Source organism: Peromyscus californicus, unplaced genomic scaffold (assembly GCF_007827085.1).
Source record: "Peromyscus californicus insignis strain IS unplaced genomic scaffold, ASM782708v3 Scaffold_7__1_contigs__length_154581171, whole genome shotgun sequence".
Lineage (NCBI taxonomy): Eukaryota > Metazoa > Chordata > Mammalia > Rodentia > Cricetidae > Peromyscus > Peromyscus californicus.
The window spans coordinates 22,005,561-22,022,557 of NW_026294595.1; the positions used below are offsets into that span (position 1 = coordinate 22,005,561).

The window sequence follows — 16,997 nt, forward strand, 5'->3', positions numbered from 1 at the left end:
AAATTTTAATATGTTCACTTTCATTTGCATATCCACTAAATTGTGCTCATTAAAATGATTTTCAACTTTGTAAAGAAAAACAATGTAATAGCATCAAATGTCAATGTGTTTGCAGATTTCCCGGCACAGAAGGAATCATTCACAGCATGTCTTGAAAGATGTCATTCCACCAATAGAACATCCAGTAAGTGACTAATTTTACTCTAGTATTCTACTCTTTGATCTACTACTGCAAAAAGGTGCCATAAACTCAATGTCTTGAAACTACACACATAATCATCATACATTGTGTGAGTCCAGAATTTAGATGTGTTTTACCAGAATTGAGGTATGTTTATTATTGCCTAGCTCAGTGACACTCAAAGGTTACAATCAACCTGTCATGGAGAACAGGATCATATCAGGAAGTTTGACAGAGGGACTGTCAAGCTCACTGACAAGGTGATTGGTGGGATTCACTTCTGTAAGAAATAGCAAGTATGACTCTTTTGCATCAAATACTATAAAACTTGTGTTTAGGACAAGAAATTCCAATGTATGTTTTCCTCCCCCACCCAGTTATGTCTTTGTTTACACAAACACCAATTGATACATTCCAGGAATTTTTTTTTTTTTTTGGTTTTTCGAGACAAGGTTTCTCTGTGTAGCTTTGCTCCTTTCCTGGAACTCACTCTGTAGCCCAGGCTGACCTCGAACTCACAGAGATCTGCCTGCCTCTGCCTCCCGAGTGCTGGGATTAAAGGCATATGCCACCACCGCCCAGTTGCGGTGGTGCATGCCAGTAGGATTTGCTGAAGGAGGCAGAGGCAGGAGAATCACCTGTTCGAGGCCAGCCTGGGCTACATTCCAGGAATTTAATGGCCTGGAACAGGACCCTTTTCTCTTTCCTTCTTCATTTCCTGTGTGCCAAGTCTTTTCAGAATAGCCAATTGAATAAGACTGTAAAGCCTTTCTTTTCATAAAATCCCATTCATAAAGGATCCACACTCATGAGCTAATCACTTCCCATCTCCTCATGCAGTCATGATGGAGGTTAAAATGTCAACTTTGTGTCAGTCAGCCTATAATATCACTCCTTGACTCAAAACTTGGATTGGCTTCTATTCTCCCAAGGGCAGAAGTTAGAAGGCAACCAGCAGTTCCAAGTCTTAAATGTCCGGCTACTTCATCAACATCACCTCCTTCTTCTGCCTTATTTTGTTCCCACCAAACTGGTCCTTCCTCTAAAGTGTTATTTAACTTGTTCATTCATCTTTCATGTAAACTATAATTTATTTGTGGCCAGTATATTTAACTGTCACTGCTTCATTGTCCTGTTATTATTATTATTATTATTATTATTATTATTACTGTTATTATTATTATATCTTAAAAATAACTCTTGGGGTGGTAAGATAGCTCATTGGATAAAGGCAGTTGCTGACAACAAGTTCAATCTCAGTTTAATGTCTATGATGCATATATTAATAAGAGAACTGACTTCAGCAATCTGTCTTCTGGATTCTACCCATACACCATGGCATATGTATGCCTACGTACATACATGTGCGCACACACACACACACACACACACACACACACACACACACACACGTGCGCACACACATACACACACACACACATGTTTGCATGCACTCAGGCACACACATGAGAGAGAGAAAGAATAAATGTAAATTTCAAAATATATCTTGTTTAATCTATTTTAGGTTCTTCATTTTCACCCTTATTCAATATTCTCTGTAGACCTCACATACATTTTATTTATTTGTCACTCATTGAAATGTTAGTCTGCTAGGGTAGAGAAATTACTTCCTATGTCCACTATTCTGTTCCTATGATTCTTATAATTGCAAGAATATGGAAGAGTTTGGAAAGTATTATTTGAGTATATGGCATAATGAAAAGCTAAAGGCTTTGCTTATAAGCAGATCTATATTTCACCATTTTCTTAAGTCTTGAAGTATTAATTAGTCATTTGTTCTGAGACTTCCTTCTCACTAAAAGCAGGAAGTAGAATCTACTAAAGTCACCCGTCATAAGTATCTCCCCCAACTACTTCCCTCAACATCACACCAGCTCCAGCAGCAACAAATATTGCTAGGTTTCAAATGACTTTCCTTCTGCTGTTTATTTTACCTACCATCATTGATATACAACTGTGTGCGCAAGCATGCGTGCAAGCGTGCATGCACATGTGCATGTTACTATACACACATATTATTGTACACACATGTGTTGAGTGTATATACACGTATATAGGTATGCAATAAGACCAACTGAGACATCTTTTCAGCTCCAACCGAACCAGCAATCTTCTGAAGTAGCCTCTCCTCAGCTGGCATGTGACTACTCAATCCTCTTTGTAAACACTCATTCCATCATCTTGACTTTCAAATGCTTTGGCCCCCACCTCTAATATTCCTTTATGTCTTTCACACAGATCATGGGCAGTGACACCAGAACAACTTCCCTTAAGGCAGTGCCTTCAATATTTTGTTTTCTTTATCCAAACAAACTGGCTTCCTGTTACCTATGGTATCAAGTTTATAGAATTCTCCTGTGGCCCCTGATTTATGCCATATATAATCCACTCCGAAATACAGACCCTCAAGCCAGCAATAGAAGTATGATTGAGACATGGCTTTTAGCCTGAAGGAGCTTGACTTTTCTGTGGTAATCATGGCGCTTTCATGCTATCACATGTTCAAATACTGTTATGCTGTCCACTCTCATTTCATGGCTAATAGACTTGTGCTGTAGTTGGACTGGAAATGCCTGGAAGTGAGAGACCATGACTTGTATTCTCTTTTTTATGTCATGCTCCCACTTACATTACTTTTGGCATTATTGTTTGTTCTGGAAAGACATATTTGCCAACTGATGTAACAAGATATTCAGGGATGATGAAAGCAATGGTTGAAAATAGTAATAAATATATGCTCCTTATTCAAGTGGAGCTCAATCTTTTCAATATTGTAATTTGATGTATTTACATATTTTGTTTTCAAAATTTTCAGTTCCGAGCTTTGCGTTTTCTATGGAAATCATTTCTATGATTTCTCAAATTTGAGGTAGTTTGCCCTTGTATAATCTGCTTTCCAAGAGCAACTGGGACTTGTCTCTGTCCCAGATGTATATCACTAAAATTGCCTACTTCCTTTTCCATCTCTCATACTGATTTATAACTTACATGAAGAGAGGGTTATGCATGATTTACTATTTCACTATTAAGACCTAGTATAGAATTTGTCACATTGTAGCCACATAATGAATAGGAAAATAAATATATACAAATAATTATTTATGTGTACATGTATGTATATATATATATACAATGCATATATGTGTACATATATATACACATATAAATACACAAATGTCTGTGAAATTATGTTTGAGTGTCCTAATTCTCCCACTGAAATGTCCCAAATATTTACATATAATATGTCTGTGAATTATGAAACTTAAAAATTCGAATTATGATTTTTTCAAATTTAATCAATAACTATTACCCAATTTTCAACTCCACAGTCATGCCTGCATATCAAGCATAACCCAAGTTTAATTAAACTATTAGAATATTCAGAAATAGTTTTTATAGTTTACCTTCCTTATATTAAAGTTATATTTTTATTACCTAACATGGTGAACTGTGTGATCTCTGCAGTTTCAATTTAAAAAGAAAGAAAATAAGTTACCTTTGAAGGTGACATTGAAGAGAAATAGTAAATCTAAGTAAAACCAATACTTTTTTTTTGAGACAGGATTTCTCTGTGTAGCTTTGGAGCCTTGCCTGGAACTCACTCTGTAGCCCAGGCTGGCCTCGAACTCACAGAGATCCTCCTGTCTCTGCCTCCTTAGTGCTGGGATTAAAGGCGAGCGCCACCATCACTGGGCGCAAAACAAATACTCTCAAAAGTAAATTTTAGTTTGTAATCACTCGAAATCTATGGTCCCCCTACCCTGTAATCTCAACATACACACAACTACACATAGCCACTACTTCCACAAACTTTTAAATTATCAATTAAATTGCTTCCTGGTACTGATTTCCCCGCCCGCCCCCCCCCCCCCCCCCCCCCCCCCCCCCCCCCCCCAGTTTTCTCTCTGAGTCTGCACTTCACTTGCTCAGTCTTCTGATCTCGGGGGACATTCACCTTTTTTCTTTCTGGCTTCTACTGAATGGAGTTTCTTACTTTTATTTAAAGGCAGAAATGCCATCAGTCACGGAGTCTTCATCTGGTGACTTGGCTGTTAGGAAGAGTAATGATGAAAGAGCCACCGGCTTTTTCAAAAGGCAAATCTGTAAATCTTCAACTCTCCATTACCATCCATGAAGACGTTCTTCTACAGGATCCACAGAGTTTGCTTTAAATCTGACTAACTTGAGCTTACATTCCCTTCATCTACCCGCAGATTCTTTTCCCACAACTTGCCTCTGCTTTCATCTCTCCCTGCCTCCCTCCTGCCTCCATGCCTCAGGATGGCAGCCAAGTCATCCACAGCTATCGGTTGTCAGCATCTATCAAGACAAGATGTCATGTATGAAACAATGGACCAAAATAGTTTGGAGTAATTATTTAAATCCCTTGAGTTGATACTACTACTTATGTTTATTGTTTTAATCATATGGATTATCTCATGCGTATTTATTTAAAAAAATGGCTGTAATGCAAATCTCACTTCTTTTACCTCATATTAAAAATTCCCCTAATATTTTTAAAAATCATGAGACTACAGTTTTGGTTACAGCTTTTCAAATTGTGTATTAGGTCTACTCCTTTTTGGAGTAAAATGTTTTATTTATAAAAATGAAACTGCTATTGCAGATGCTCCATTGAGTGGGTTTTCTTTTTGGGAACCATGAACCATGAATTATTTTTTTACAGTTCCCTTTGATAAAGCTGATTGTGATCAACATGAATAATTAAAAGAACAACACATTTGTTTTGACTGTTACCTTTGAAACATTGCTAATTGGAGTCTAAAAATGCTCACAGTGGCCCCAGTTCAGGAAGAAGTGTAGCATTAATGCCACACAGATGCAGATCACAGGGCTTCCATGGAAGAGGCTGGGATCACAGCAGAGAAGTGTGTGATTGCTCAACACAGTTATGAAGCAGCAGCTTCAAACATGGAACATCATGACACAAACGTCTAATGCACTCCTATGCATTCATTTCTTGACCTCCTATTAATATATTCCACATTACAGCTGTTCATGAGACCCAATTATTTTCAAGACATTTTTCCTTTTTCCCTAAAGATTCAAAAAAAGTAACCCTGATTATAGTGTGTTAAATCTTTATCTTCTTTATTTTTATTGAAACATTGTAAGGCATGTCTGGATAACCCTGCAGGAGTCAAAAGCCTATGGCGGGCTTTAGAGAATTATTTACTTTCTCCTGAGCAAGGAGGATTTTGAGGGCAGAGCTCAGGAAGTTGTCCTGGCTCAGGGCAAAGCAGCCTTTTGTAGATAAACCTAAACCACAGATTCTTCCTTTTCAAGCACGATATCATTTTGTGGATTAATTAATTCTTGTGGGGGCTTTGAGGATGAAAGGCATTATAAAGATATTGTACTTCCTTATTTTAAAGAAAAAAGCATAGTCACTACATGGGAATAATCCTATTGACCAGGCCAGGGTTCCTCTAAGTTGAAAACAAAACAAAACAAACAAACAAAAAACCCAGAAAAACAAAACAAACAAACAAACAAACAAAAAACACCTCTTCAATATTTCAGAATATTTTGCTAAGTTAGAGTTAGATTTTTAAAATAATAGCCTCTCAATATTCAAGGCGATAATAATAAATTATATAATTGAATCCACCTATTAGAAACCATTTCAAATTAAATATTTCTTTCATTTTCTTAAGCAGGAGTCTGCTTATTGATTCATGTATTTGTCTAGGTCATGCTCATTCAGGAAGTGTGTTAGGCTCTGGGAATCTGAAGAGAGATTAGGAAGTCATGGCCTTTCCTGGAGAAACGTTCAGACTACGGCTAAGCAGAAGCACCAATGATCGAAGAAAGGCATCATTCTGCACTCGTATCTGTGGGAGAGGAAAGACCTATCCTGAAGTCAGTAGGCATACAATCAATCACACTTTGAAAATGTCACTTAAAATGAAATTTGCACCATGAGTAGAACTGCAGAAACAAAGAATGGGAACAGGAAAAAGAAAGAAAGAAAGAAAGAAAGAAAGAAAGAAAGAAAGAAAGAAAAAGAAAGAAAGAAAGAAAGAAAGAAAGAGGGGGGAGGGAGGGAGAGAGAGAGGGAGGGAAAAGGAAGGAAGGAAGGAAAAAAACAGTACATGCAATGGCCTAGAGTTAGAACACATTTATTTCAACTGTATTTGAAAACCTGCAAGAATACTATGAGGCAGGCGTGGTGGTACATGCCTGTAATACAAACACTCAGGAGGTAGAAACAGGAGGTCTGCAAGTTCAAGGCCAGCCTAGTCTACATGGAGAGTTCCAGACTAGCAGCCAACCAGGATCATATACCCTGTGTCTCAAAAAAACAAACAAAAATCCCACACTGGCTGTACTATAATCATCAAAAGAAAAGAGCCACGGGGCATGATTAGAGGGAGCAGTCATCAGGTGAAGAAGCATGAGGTGATAGGAAGAATTCTAGAAGCCATGAAAATGGATACTAGTTAAATCGCGTCTCCCAGCCATGTCCTCACGTGTCATTTATTTAATTCTAGAGGAAAGTGCACACGCATCAACAAAGACCACTAGGATTGAGCAATTCTCTCTTCACAGCTGCCCAGAGTAAAATTAGGTTATAACACAAATGAATTATAGTAATAAATGGCTCACATAGCAACGGAAAAGAAAGATCATCCTCTGTGAACTTCAATGATGGTCACAAAACAAGTAACACTGGAAGCAAAGACGGAGCAACAGGAATTCCCAAGGGAGTCTATTGAGAGTTGAATTACAAGAAGAGCCCCCTGAAGACTGGAGTTCTTCAGATACAGTGTGGTCACCTCTAAGCCCGTCTCTTACACAGAAACTGGATTTCTTGGTGGCGAATAAATGAGACATGCTGGCTTCAGGAAGAAAGGCTCAGGAATAAAGTTCAGGGGAGAGCTGAACCATGGGATGCTATAATGTCATTTTCAAAATGATCTTTTGGTGAGTTAATGGTAAATAAATCAGCAACACAAGGGTAGCATTGCCCTTGAAATACACAGTGGTTTAGTAAGAGGGGGGAGGATAGCTTGGCAAAACATAACATGTGGTTCACCAAGCCCAGTGTTTAGAAAACAGTTCAAGAACCCTAAAGGCAGACATGATACCGCACCCTCAAGTGAGACAAACAGGACAGGGTAACTGCACGAAGGCACGTTCCACACAGGATCTAAAAAGAGCAAGGAAGTTGTGACAGTAAGAATCACCCCAGGCCATACCATGAAGCTAGATCAGCTTCTCAAGAGTTCTGGGTTTCTATTTTTTCATTTTTGGTTGGTTTTTGCTTGTCTTTTGTTGCTTTGTTATCATTTATTTGAGTCAAGCTCCCACAGTAATGCAGCCCTGGCTTACCTGGGCTACATATCCCTATGTACCAGACTCACTTTGAAACTTGTGGGTTGTTCTTCCTGCCTGTGTCTCTGAGTGCTGCGGGGGTTATAGGCATTAGCCACCATGTCGTGCTTCAGGAATTCCTTTAGGAATGCATAGCTGTTCTCTGGTCTTTGCAAATGTGTGATGCACAGAACTGCTTTTGTTTGACTCTTTTTTTTTTTTATGTAATCATTGCATCCAACTGGAGAGTTTGCATGTATGAACGTACAATGTATTACGTATTTACATGAGGTAAGCACTTGTATCTGAAAGCATCATCCTTCAGAGAAACACTCATGGGTCCTTTCCATATCATGTTATCTCTCTCCTTTATTTATAATTCACCAGATCCAGTTATGCTGCCCTCATATGCACAGGTATAGGGCCAATAGAGCATGGTCACCCTACCGTGGACTACACTCCTAAGGAAAAGGGTCTCTCCCCAACTTAACAACAATCAACTGTTAATTGCTCCCCAGCTAGGGGGGAGGAGCTCCTGTGCCCATCCTCATTCCATGATATAATGCTGATTTACATATTCTCTGCTGTTTGCTCAGACATGAGTCTTTGCATTGACTGCTCTCCTCGGCACAGACACTTCTCTGATGGCAACTTAGAGCTTTACTAATCTATGGATGTGAAACATTTGTGTATACATAAGGCATTTGTCTATTTAGCAAAACAATAATGATAGGCTCACCTTAGGGCATACGAGCTCCTCTGGTGGTTTGAATGAAAATGTCTACATAGAGTCAGACATCTGAACACTTGGTCCCTAGTTGGAGGTATTGAATGGGGACAAGGTACAACATTGGAGGTAGATGCTGAAAGTTCATAGTGTCATCCCACTTTGAGTTTGCTCTCTCTCTGCTTTGTGTTTGTGGTTGAAGATCTGTCGATTTCCACTCTGGACAACTGCTCCCACACCTCCTCACCATTATTGGCTCTCCTTTTGGAACAATAAGCCAAGCTCTTCCTTGCATAAGTTGCCTAGGTCATGATACTTTATTACAGCATCAAACAAGTAATTGACACAGCCGCAGGTTCCTGGCCAGAATTATAGTAACAGGCAGGAACTTCCTCCCACAGACTGAGCTCTAAATCAAAGCAGGCATCTCTACAGAAAAAACAGGTGGAAACACTGTAAGAGCCAGAGGTAATTTGTGACTTTAAGGAAATAGCATTTTCCATATATAACAGAATAGATGCATGCATGAACTCACAGAGACTGTGACATCACATCCAAGACCTTCACAAGTTCAAACCATACAACATCTCAAACATGGAGAAGGCTAAGTAGACACAAAACTGCACCACTACCCAAGAAACTGTTTGCAATTGATAATTGTTGACGAAGGGAAAATCAGTTTCCATAAATGGAGTGACAGTGGGCATATTAACCACACCCGAAGGCAGGCCTATGCTCAGGATTATTTGGCCACAACAAAATGAACTCCATGCTTTTGGTGTCTGTGTGTATTTGCATGTATTTGAGTATGTGTGTGTGTGTGTGTGTGTGTGTGTGTGTGTGTGTGTGTTGTGTGCGCATGTGCTTGCACACAAGCACAAGTGTACATGCATGCATGCGTGCATGCACTTTCGTTTGTTTGGTTTTATTTTTGCTGTGTTATTTTTTTTCATGAGAGAGAAAGAACATGAAGCTTGGTGGGTAGGGATGTGGGAGGATCTTGGAGTACTTGGGGGAGGATAAAGACTATGACTAGAATATATTGTATAATAACACACACACACATACACACACACACACACACACACACACACACACACACACACACACACAAAGACAAAAGAGTTTCTTTCTGAGTATAAGAGAAAAGTACAAAATGATTACAAAAGGAAAGTGAAGCACAGGATGGTATAAAATGATGTGACAAAACATGTCCTCATTTGATTTTTTAATAGAAATCAGTAAACAGGATTATCAGCAAAATACTGTGAACTATTAAAACTTTATTAGCCACCTTATTATCAAGTAGAAAAATAAATGAATGCTAGATGTCTGAGAATTACAGTGGTCCAGGGTTGTGGTCGTGGAGTAATGATGCAAACTTTCCTCAGGTCAGTCAGCCATAACATGATTCACATCGTGAAACCTCCTTTCAGAGAGAACATCCCAGCTTCAAACTGAGTTCTGTCTCAGATTTGTGGGACCAGAAGAAAATCCTATTTGCTAATAGCATCAGTGTTGATAGAGACCCATCAGTGCTTCCTCATAAAATATGGGGGGCAGGGGCTATTTATTCTGACTCTCACTACGTAAGACACTGGATTTCTATACCAGATGACCTGAGAAGCTGAAAATGGTGTCAGTGGTTGTCAACAAACATAGACTAAGAACAAAGGAGAGAGAATGAAACATGAAACCATCACCAGAGCTATAAAGCAAAAAAAGCTATGTGGTCAAAAGCCAAGTTCTCAATCAAATTGCTTGAAAGTTTCTAATTTAGTTCAGCTTATTTTAAGCAAAACTGTTCAGTGTACTATTATAGACTCCTATTGTTTGCATTTGTGTCTGGTCACATGAGACATTTACGTGAAAACAAAACAAAAAACCTGCATTGTCTGCTTGAGAGATTATAGGCTCAAGTTTGTTACACTTGTAACCAACCATCACCCAAAAGTTCTCTTCTCTCCTGCCCTGTCTGTCATGTCCAACCTAGGTTTATAAACAGGTACCATCTTGAAATTCCACTGCCATTCATTCTCCTCAGCTGTGTCTCAGCACACAGGATGCTGCTGAAGCATTTCCTCAGTGCTGGCAGACTGGCTGGCATCCAGCCTGGACAAATTGCTGATCTTTCCTGCCACGCAATGTTAAATAGGGATTCTAGCCGGCATTGAAAAAATAGCTCCAACAGCCGCATTTAGCATCTAAAGACTGGCTGATATTTCTTGAGTATACATCGTTTGGGTGCTGTGATTCCTTTAATGAATTTCAGTTTGGCCTAGAATCTGGCATGGGAGGAATACTAAACTTAAATTTAAAGCCTGTATATAACTTTGTAAATCACTAAAGACAAGACAATCTGAGCTCCAGATGTCTGAACTATAAACTTAAATTTATAGATCATTGCTCTTTCAGACCATGTGACTATGAAAACAATTAATAAAGTACCATATATAAACCCAGATGTACAATCCATAGCAATCTTCCTTTTACCCTAATATCTCCTTCCATTCAGTCTAAGCCTCTCAGAATGGCTTCTTCTTGGTATGTAGAACATGGGAAGTTCCAATGTACAATGGCAATACCTTAGATATTCACATAATTAAGTTTACCTATGGAAGTCTTTCTTGCCAGTGTGGCACATGAACAGTGTAAGAAGTCAATTGGAATTTATTGGTCCAGGTTGAAGGATGACTAGAGTCTTAGAGGAGCAGAAGAGTGTTATCAGTACACAAAAAAGAAGGGATGTCTTAATGGGAGCCCATAGGAGGTTAAGCTGCAGTAAGATCAGGCTGGTCTTGTGAATCTAGCAACTTTTGTTCATGCGTAGTGGCTATTTAAGAGAATGGAAGACCATTAATTGAAACTTTGCTGAGGGCCTAAGTGTGCATCAAGAATAGAAGAGAAACAATGTATAAAGAGGAACTGCTGATCCTGGAAGCAGGAGTGTGTGTTTGAGAGATGGTAAGACATGAGTGTAAAGCTCAAATACATACACATCACACATTTAGATATGTAATGTGTATGGACCATACACTTAAATATGTATAACTGTTCATGGTGGTACTAAGTGACTTAAAAGCAGAAAATACTGCAAATTTACAATTCTTAGGGTCTTTCTATGGCCTGGAAGGCATGTGAGAATTTGAAAGTTAATACCTAACTAGCTGTTCAGCTTTCCTTCATTGATCTCCCAGGACTACTAAAAGGTCATTCCTGAAGACTTCATGATATTGACCAGTGCCCTTGGAAAATTTTTCTGCCATTAATGGCAGAGATACCATGATTACTGAATCCCAACATGAAAAGCCTTTGGCTATCCATTTCAAGTGGCCTGAGAAAGGTCCAGCTGGAGAGATTATAGGCTCAAGTTTGTTACACCTCTCAAACATGTTTCATTGATCTCTTCCTATAAGGACATTAATGTTTTCTTTTCACCTTTCTCTTTATAGAGAATAGTCATCATCAATATAGTTCTTTGAATTCTAAGTATTCAATTGTGGGTCTTGCATGGAATATTTCTGAGAAGGCAATAATCTTAGATGAGAATTTATGAATGGATTGAAAGGGTTTTGTAGCTTTTAATATAAAACATTTCAGGTTTTTTGTAACTTTTAATCTTCCTAAGAAGTTTAAACAAAGCAGTGAATTTTTGTAGCTGGAGTTTTCCTGCCTGGCCCACAATGGGACAAATCTCTCTCACCTGCCAGTCCCACAGCCGCTCAGACCCGACCAAGTAAACACAGAGACTTATATTGGTTACAAACTGTATGGCCGTGGCAGGCTTCTTGCTAACTGTTCTTACAGCTTAAATTAATCCATTTCTATAAATCTATACCTTGCCACGTGGCTCGTGGCTTACCTGCATCTTCACATGCTGTTTTTCATCATGGCAGCTGGCAGTGTCTCTCTGACTCAGCCTTCCACTTCCCAGCTTTATTCTCCTCCTTGTCCCGCCTATACTTCCTGCCTAGCCAATGGCCAACCAGTGTTTTATTTATTGACCAATCAGCAACACATTTGCCATACAGAACATCCCACAGTGAATCTTTCAAATACATTGGTAAGTGCACTTTTAGTGAATAAACTATAGGAAATTATTGTAAAGCAGTGAATTAAGGAAGGGACTTCCTCTGTGATGCTAATAGCTACTGAAAGTGTCTTTGTTTCTAACATTTATAGAGACCAGTGATGCCTAGAGTTAAACTTGTATGGGATTTAGATGGTAACAAAATTCTGTTATCAAAGAAATGGACAGTATACACAGAATAAGGAGGTGGTCAAAACACATGGTGAGATACATCTAAACGTAGGGTGATAACACTGTGAACACCATGGTTCTGAAAACATCATCAGACTGTTTTAGACTTGTGGAAAACATACTGAAGGAAGAGACATCTTCTAAACCTATGTGAAAATTATTTTGCCACAATTGGCATTGTTACAATAATTTCCTACAGTTTATTCACTAAAAGTGCACTTACCAAATGTATTTGAAAGATAAATATTAGGAATATAACAATATAGGAATCAAGGAAAGATCACATATATATTATCTATAGCAGGGTAAGTCTTACAGCGGACAATTCTTTATTTGGTACCATGTTACTCTTTGAGACAACTCACTACTCAAATTGTCCTTTCCATTCACCAATGAATGGTTTTGATTTTTACAGTTTTCTCTAAAAATGTAAATAGCATTCACATATGCATTCATTCATGTATTTGTTCACACAATCCCTTAGTGTAACACTGGATTCCCACAGAATATAAAAGGGACAGTCCTTTGCTTTCAATGGGCTCATAGCATGGATGTAGATATAAGTAAATAAGCCAGTCATTACAACATTATCTCACAGGTGTTAGTAGAGTGATAAGAAAACTGGAAATTGAAACTGGGAGTGGGATGCCTAAAAGACAATTCAAGAAATGATGGAAAGACCATCTGACAAAAGCTATATATGTAGAATTTTAAAATGGGTTGAAATTTTGTTTTGTATATATAGGAATTTCTGAGTTGAAGATATAGTGGGTGAAATGTTATACTTAAGGGTATGGATCCCACCGGTGGCACTAAGGAAATATGACCCTCGGCTGTTAGACATGGAGCATGAGCGTTGTACACTACTCCTTTAAAGGGAGCACAGGCCAAGAACTGGAATAGGATGTACAAGGCAGTCAGGAGGGCATAAACAGACCACCAAGAAACTGAAACAGTTTGTTGACTTTGCTGGGAATAAACATATTATAATCTTCACTTGTATGTACTTTGCCTGGAACTTATTGAACACCTCTGTTGTGTCCTAGTGAATCGTTGCATGCCCTTTAGGGAGTTTGCAGCTGTGTTAGGATGAAAGCCAATAGAAGTGGGGAAAAGCAAAGCAGTTATACAGCTCAGATTTCAATGAGAGCTCTGCTGCATTGTCTCTGGCTAACTGGTCAAAATGCTGCCATTGAAATATTTTCCCATGATTCTTCAGGCTCAATCTCTTGTTCCATTGAATTCTTTTGTATTTTTTTCTGGCCTTGGCAGGTGTATGGGGAGGGCATAAATCAAGAGCTTCTCTGGTAAGATTAAGGAGAGTTTGCATTGTCTTTGTTCTATCATCGAAGTCAGTGTTTTAAGCAAGTGACTTCCTGACACAGAAAGGAAGGTGAATAGTGCTATATCACTATCAAACAATCCATTCACATCCATCCTCACAATCTATCATCTGATATGCAAAGCTTGGAAAGACTTGGATCTTGTATGCACTCCCCATAAGTCTTGTATGTATTATTAATAAAGTTCTGTGACTGGAAGCTTCCATCTCTGCAGCGACTCTTGCTTCGAAAGCTTGGGTTCATTCATACTAAAGTGCATAGGAGTTTGTCACAGTGTTAACATATGCATTCTTCTTGCAGATGGTTGAAAAAGAAGGGTATCTTCAAAAAGCCAAAATTGCAGATGGAGGAAAGAAACTAAGGTAATGAAAGTTCTTCAACTCTCTGTTACATAACCACACAGTCTCCTATACCCTTAGCTTGTATCACTGATATTGTTTGAGAAGCAAGGCCACCCACACCTAGCTAGAAGAGTCCCTTCTGTTATCATTGTTGACACCCTTATTGTTAAAATGATTATACTTTTCAAAGAAAGGCATTGTATTGTAGAGTGTTGCCCAGAATGTAAAAGTGGCTGATGTCTTGTCTTCTCTTGGGACTAGAAATCTTTAAAACATAAAAAGGGAAACATGGTTTCTGGATTAACAGATTGGGTTGTTGAATGAATTCATTTACAGCATGTAAAGATCTCTATGAAATACCCAGAGGAGTTTTATGAAGGATAGAAGATTTGAACCATATTTGTAGTTCAAAATAAAACAATCATTTAGAAAAAAAGGAAAAGAAAAAGGAAACCATGAACAGAAAGTAGGTGAGGGAAATTTAAAAATGATAAAGAACTCCCTGGGGTGAGGGGCAGAACAACAAAAATATTCAAGAAAAAGAACAAGGTGGTTGTTGTGTTAAGAAAGACATTTGTTATATTATTTATATGGGGGATTTAAAATAGTCCTCTTCATTTTAGAATGTTTTTCTGTTTCTTACATTATGTATTCTATATTTAGCTTTATACTATGGAATATGCAAGTAATAAAGGTTCATGGAGGGACTCAAAGTAAGAGACATTTACTTGTGAGTATATTACTGTTATAACTAAGTAGGACAAATATTCTAATTAGCTATACAATGGGACAATAGTTAATTGCATTACACAATATGTTACTAGAAAGATGCTTTGGCTAACACTGGAGAATGAAAAATGCTTTAGTTTAATGGCTAGAGTGGACAGTGTTTATATTTATTTGAAAGAATTAAAATGGAAGTGTCACTCATAATTCCAGTGCCTCCAATAGTTATTCAAATTTTAAATGGGAAATAGGGCTGAATCTTTCCCAAAGATGTTTCTTGTCACTAGCCTGGCAGCCACCTTGCCTCAAAAGTACCAGAGACACAGATCAAATGTAAAGCAGCTTTCAGCCTGGCCTTCTCTGTCCCTGGAGAAATGCTAGTAAAATTTTAAAGGAGCAACAGGTGACATTGACTGACTAGCATAACCAGTGTACCCTTCTTTTTCACAGATCTCAACCCTCAATCATCAACTCAGGCATGTGTGTGTGTGTGGGGGGGGGGTGTAGCTATGCAAGTAGGCCAAGACTCTTTCTTACCTGACCTACCATATGAGTCCCCACACCTAACCCAACCAAGAAACTCCAACTCAGTCAGTTCATTCTTCCATGATTTGTGGGCATCCAGAAATGATAATAACGCGGTCAGTGTTACTCTCTAGCATCACACAAAACAGGAGGGTCATGAAAGCAAGGTGAAGGTCTTCTGTGGTGGCTCTGTGGAGTACCCTCATCTGTGCCCCATTAGCCAACATTGTCACACTCCTAGAAGTAGGGTTCTGAAGCATCAGAGACAGCAAGTAGCTCCTTTCCCTGCAAACTCTCATGAACACAATGCACATTGTTTCAATGTATATAGCACTGTGCATTTGCTTTATTTACATAAAAACTTAATGAACTTGTGTACAGTGTCTGGATAGAAGTTTCAATACATATAAGCATCGGTGTGTACTCTATTCCATTGGTTTCTCAATCAGTCTGCAGGCCATCAAGCATTCTTTCAGATTTTTTCATTTAAAGTTCCACAAATTTTAGTTTTTATTGTTTTAGAACTCCCAGGTGCAGTGAATTGAATTGATTATACCCTTCATTTGCAGCCCTATGATATTGTATCTGGGGCAAGACCCCTAGGTGGTTTTATTCCATATTTTCTTCTACTCTCACATCAATCTCCTGTGCACATACACTCTAACTGATCTTCAAATCGCCTATCCATACATCTATTTGGTTTTCTGTGTGGTATTCAAAACAAATCAACAAAATCATTGTTTATAGTAATGTGTGCTTTAATGTATTCTATGTCATGTAAACAGCTTTATATTAAGAATCTCATGGTTTTTTTGCTGTGTTCATTCAATATTAGTGCAAAGATACCTGTTGTGGTGATCTATTAAGACCATTTCCTTCCCATTGTTACCCACTTGCCATTATGTATTTGTACAAAAATCTTATTTTCACCAGTCCCCCAGGCACAAACACCCAAGTTTTCTCTAACTCTTTCTGAATCTAAAATATTGTGATAAATAACACATAATTGTTTCCTTGGAACCCGTTAGATGTTCTCTCAGGGAACTGTACTCAGGAATTAAGATTGCTTGGGCATCTGCTATGTGCCATTGCCAGGCTCTATTGAATGACTGTAGAAACTCACACAAGTTTTTCCTGTATTGCAGAAGGGATCCTATTTGTCCATAATCCAATCCAACCCAACATTCTACTTTTAATATTGTCAGAAATATGGCCACAAGAATGTTCCCTTGATGCTGCTTTCTTTCCTGTTTCACTGACTGGTATTGCAGTTGAGTGGAACTTGAATTGTTCATCTAGAGTCACTCAGATTCTGCATCTCAAGAACTGCTTATTCATGAGCTTTGACTACGATCTGTTGAGTGTCTTGTCTTCTTATTGTTTGAGAGAATGCATAATATATTATCGGTAACAATACTTTGTTAGGTTTAGACATTATCAATATTTTCATATACTTGATATCCTGCCCTATTCATGAGCTGCATTATGTCAAATAATCTCTACTCTAATTTTTATTTAATATTTAATTGAGTCA

General features: G+C 38.3%; 1 protein-coding gene across 1 annotated transcript in view; it reads left to right on the forward strand.

The window, feature by feature from the left end:
* Arhgap15 (Rho GTPase activating protein 15) overlaps positions 1-16,997 on the forward strand; it is a 597,450-nt gene that overhangs the window by 72,585 nt on the left and 507,868 nt on the right. The window contains exons 3-4 of the mRNA XM_052725640.1: positions 116-184; positions 14,172-14,233. Of these exons, the coding sequence (XP_052581600.1) occupies positions 116-184; positions 14,172-14,233 (131 nt within the window). The remainder of the gene's footprint in view (positions 1-115; positions 185-14,171; positions 14,234-16,997) is intronic.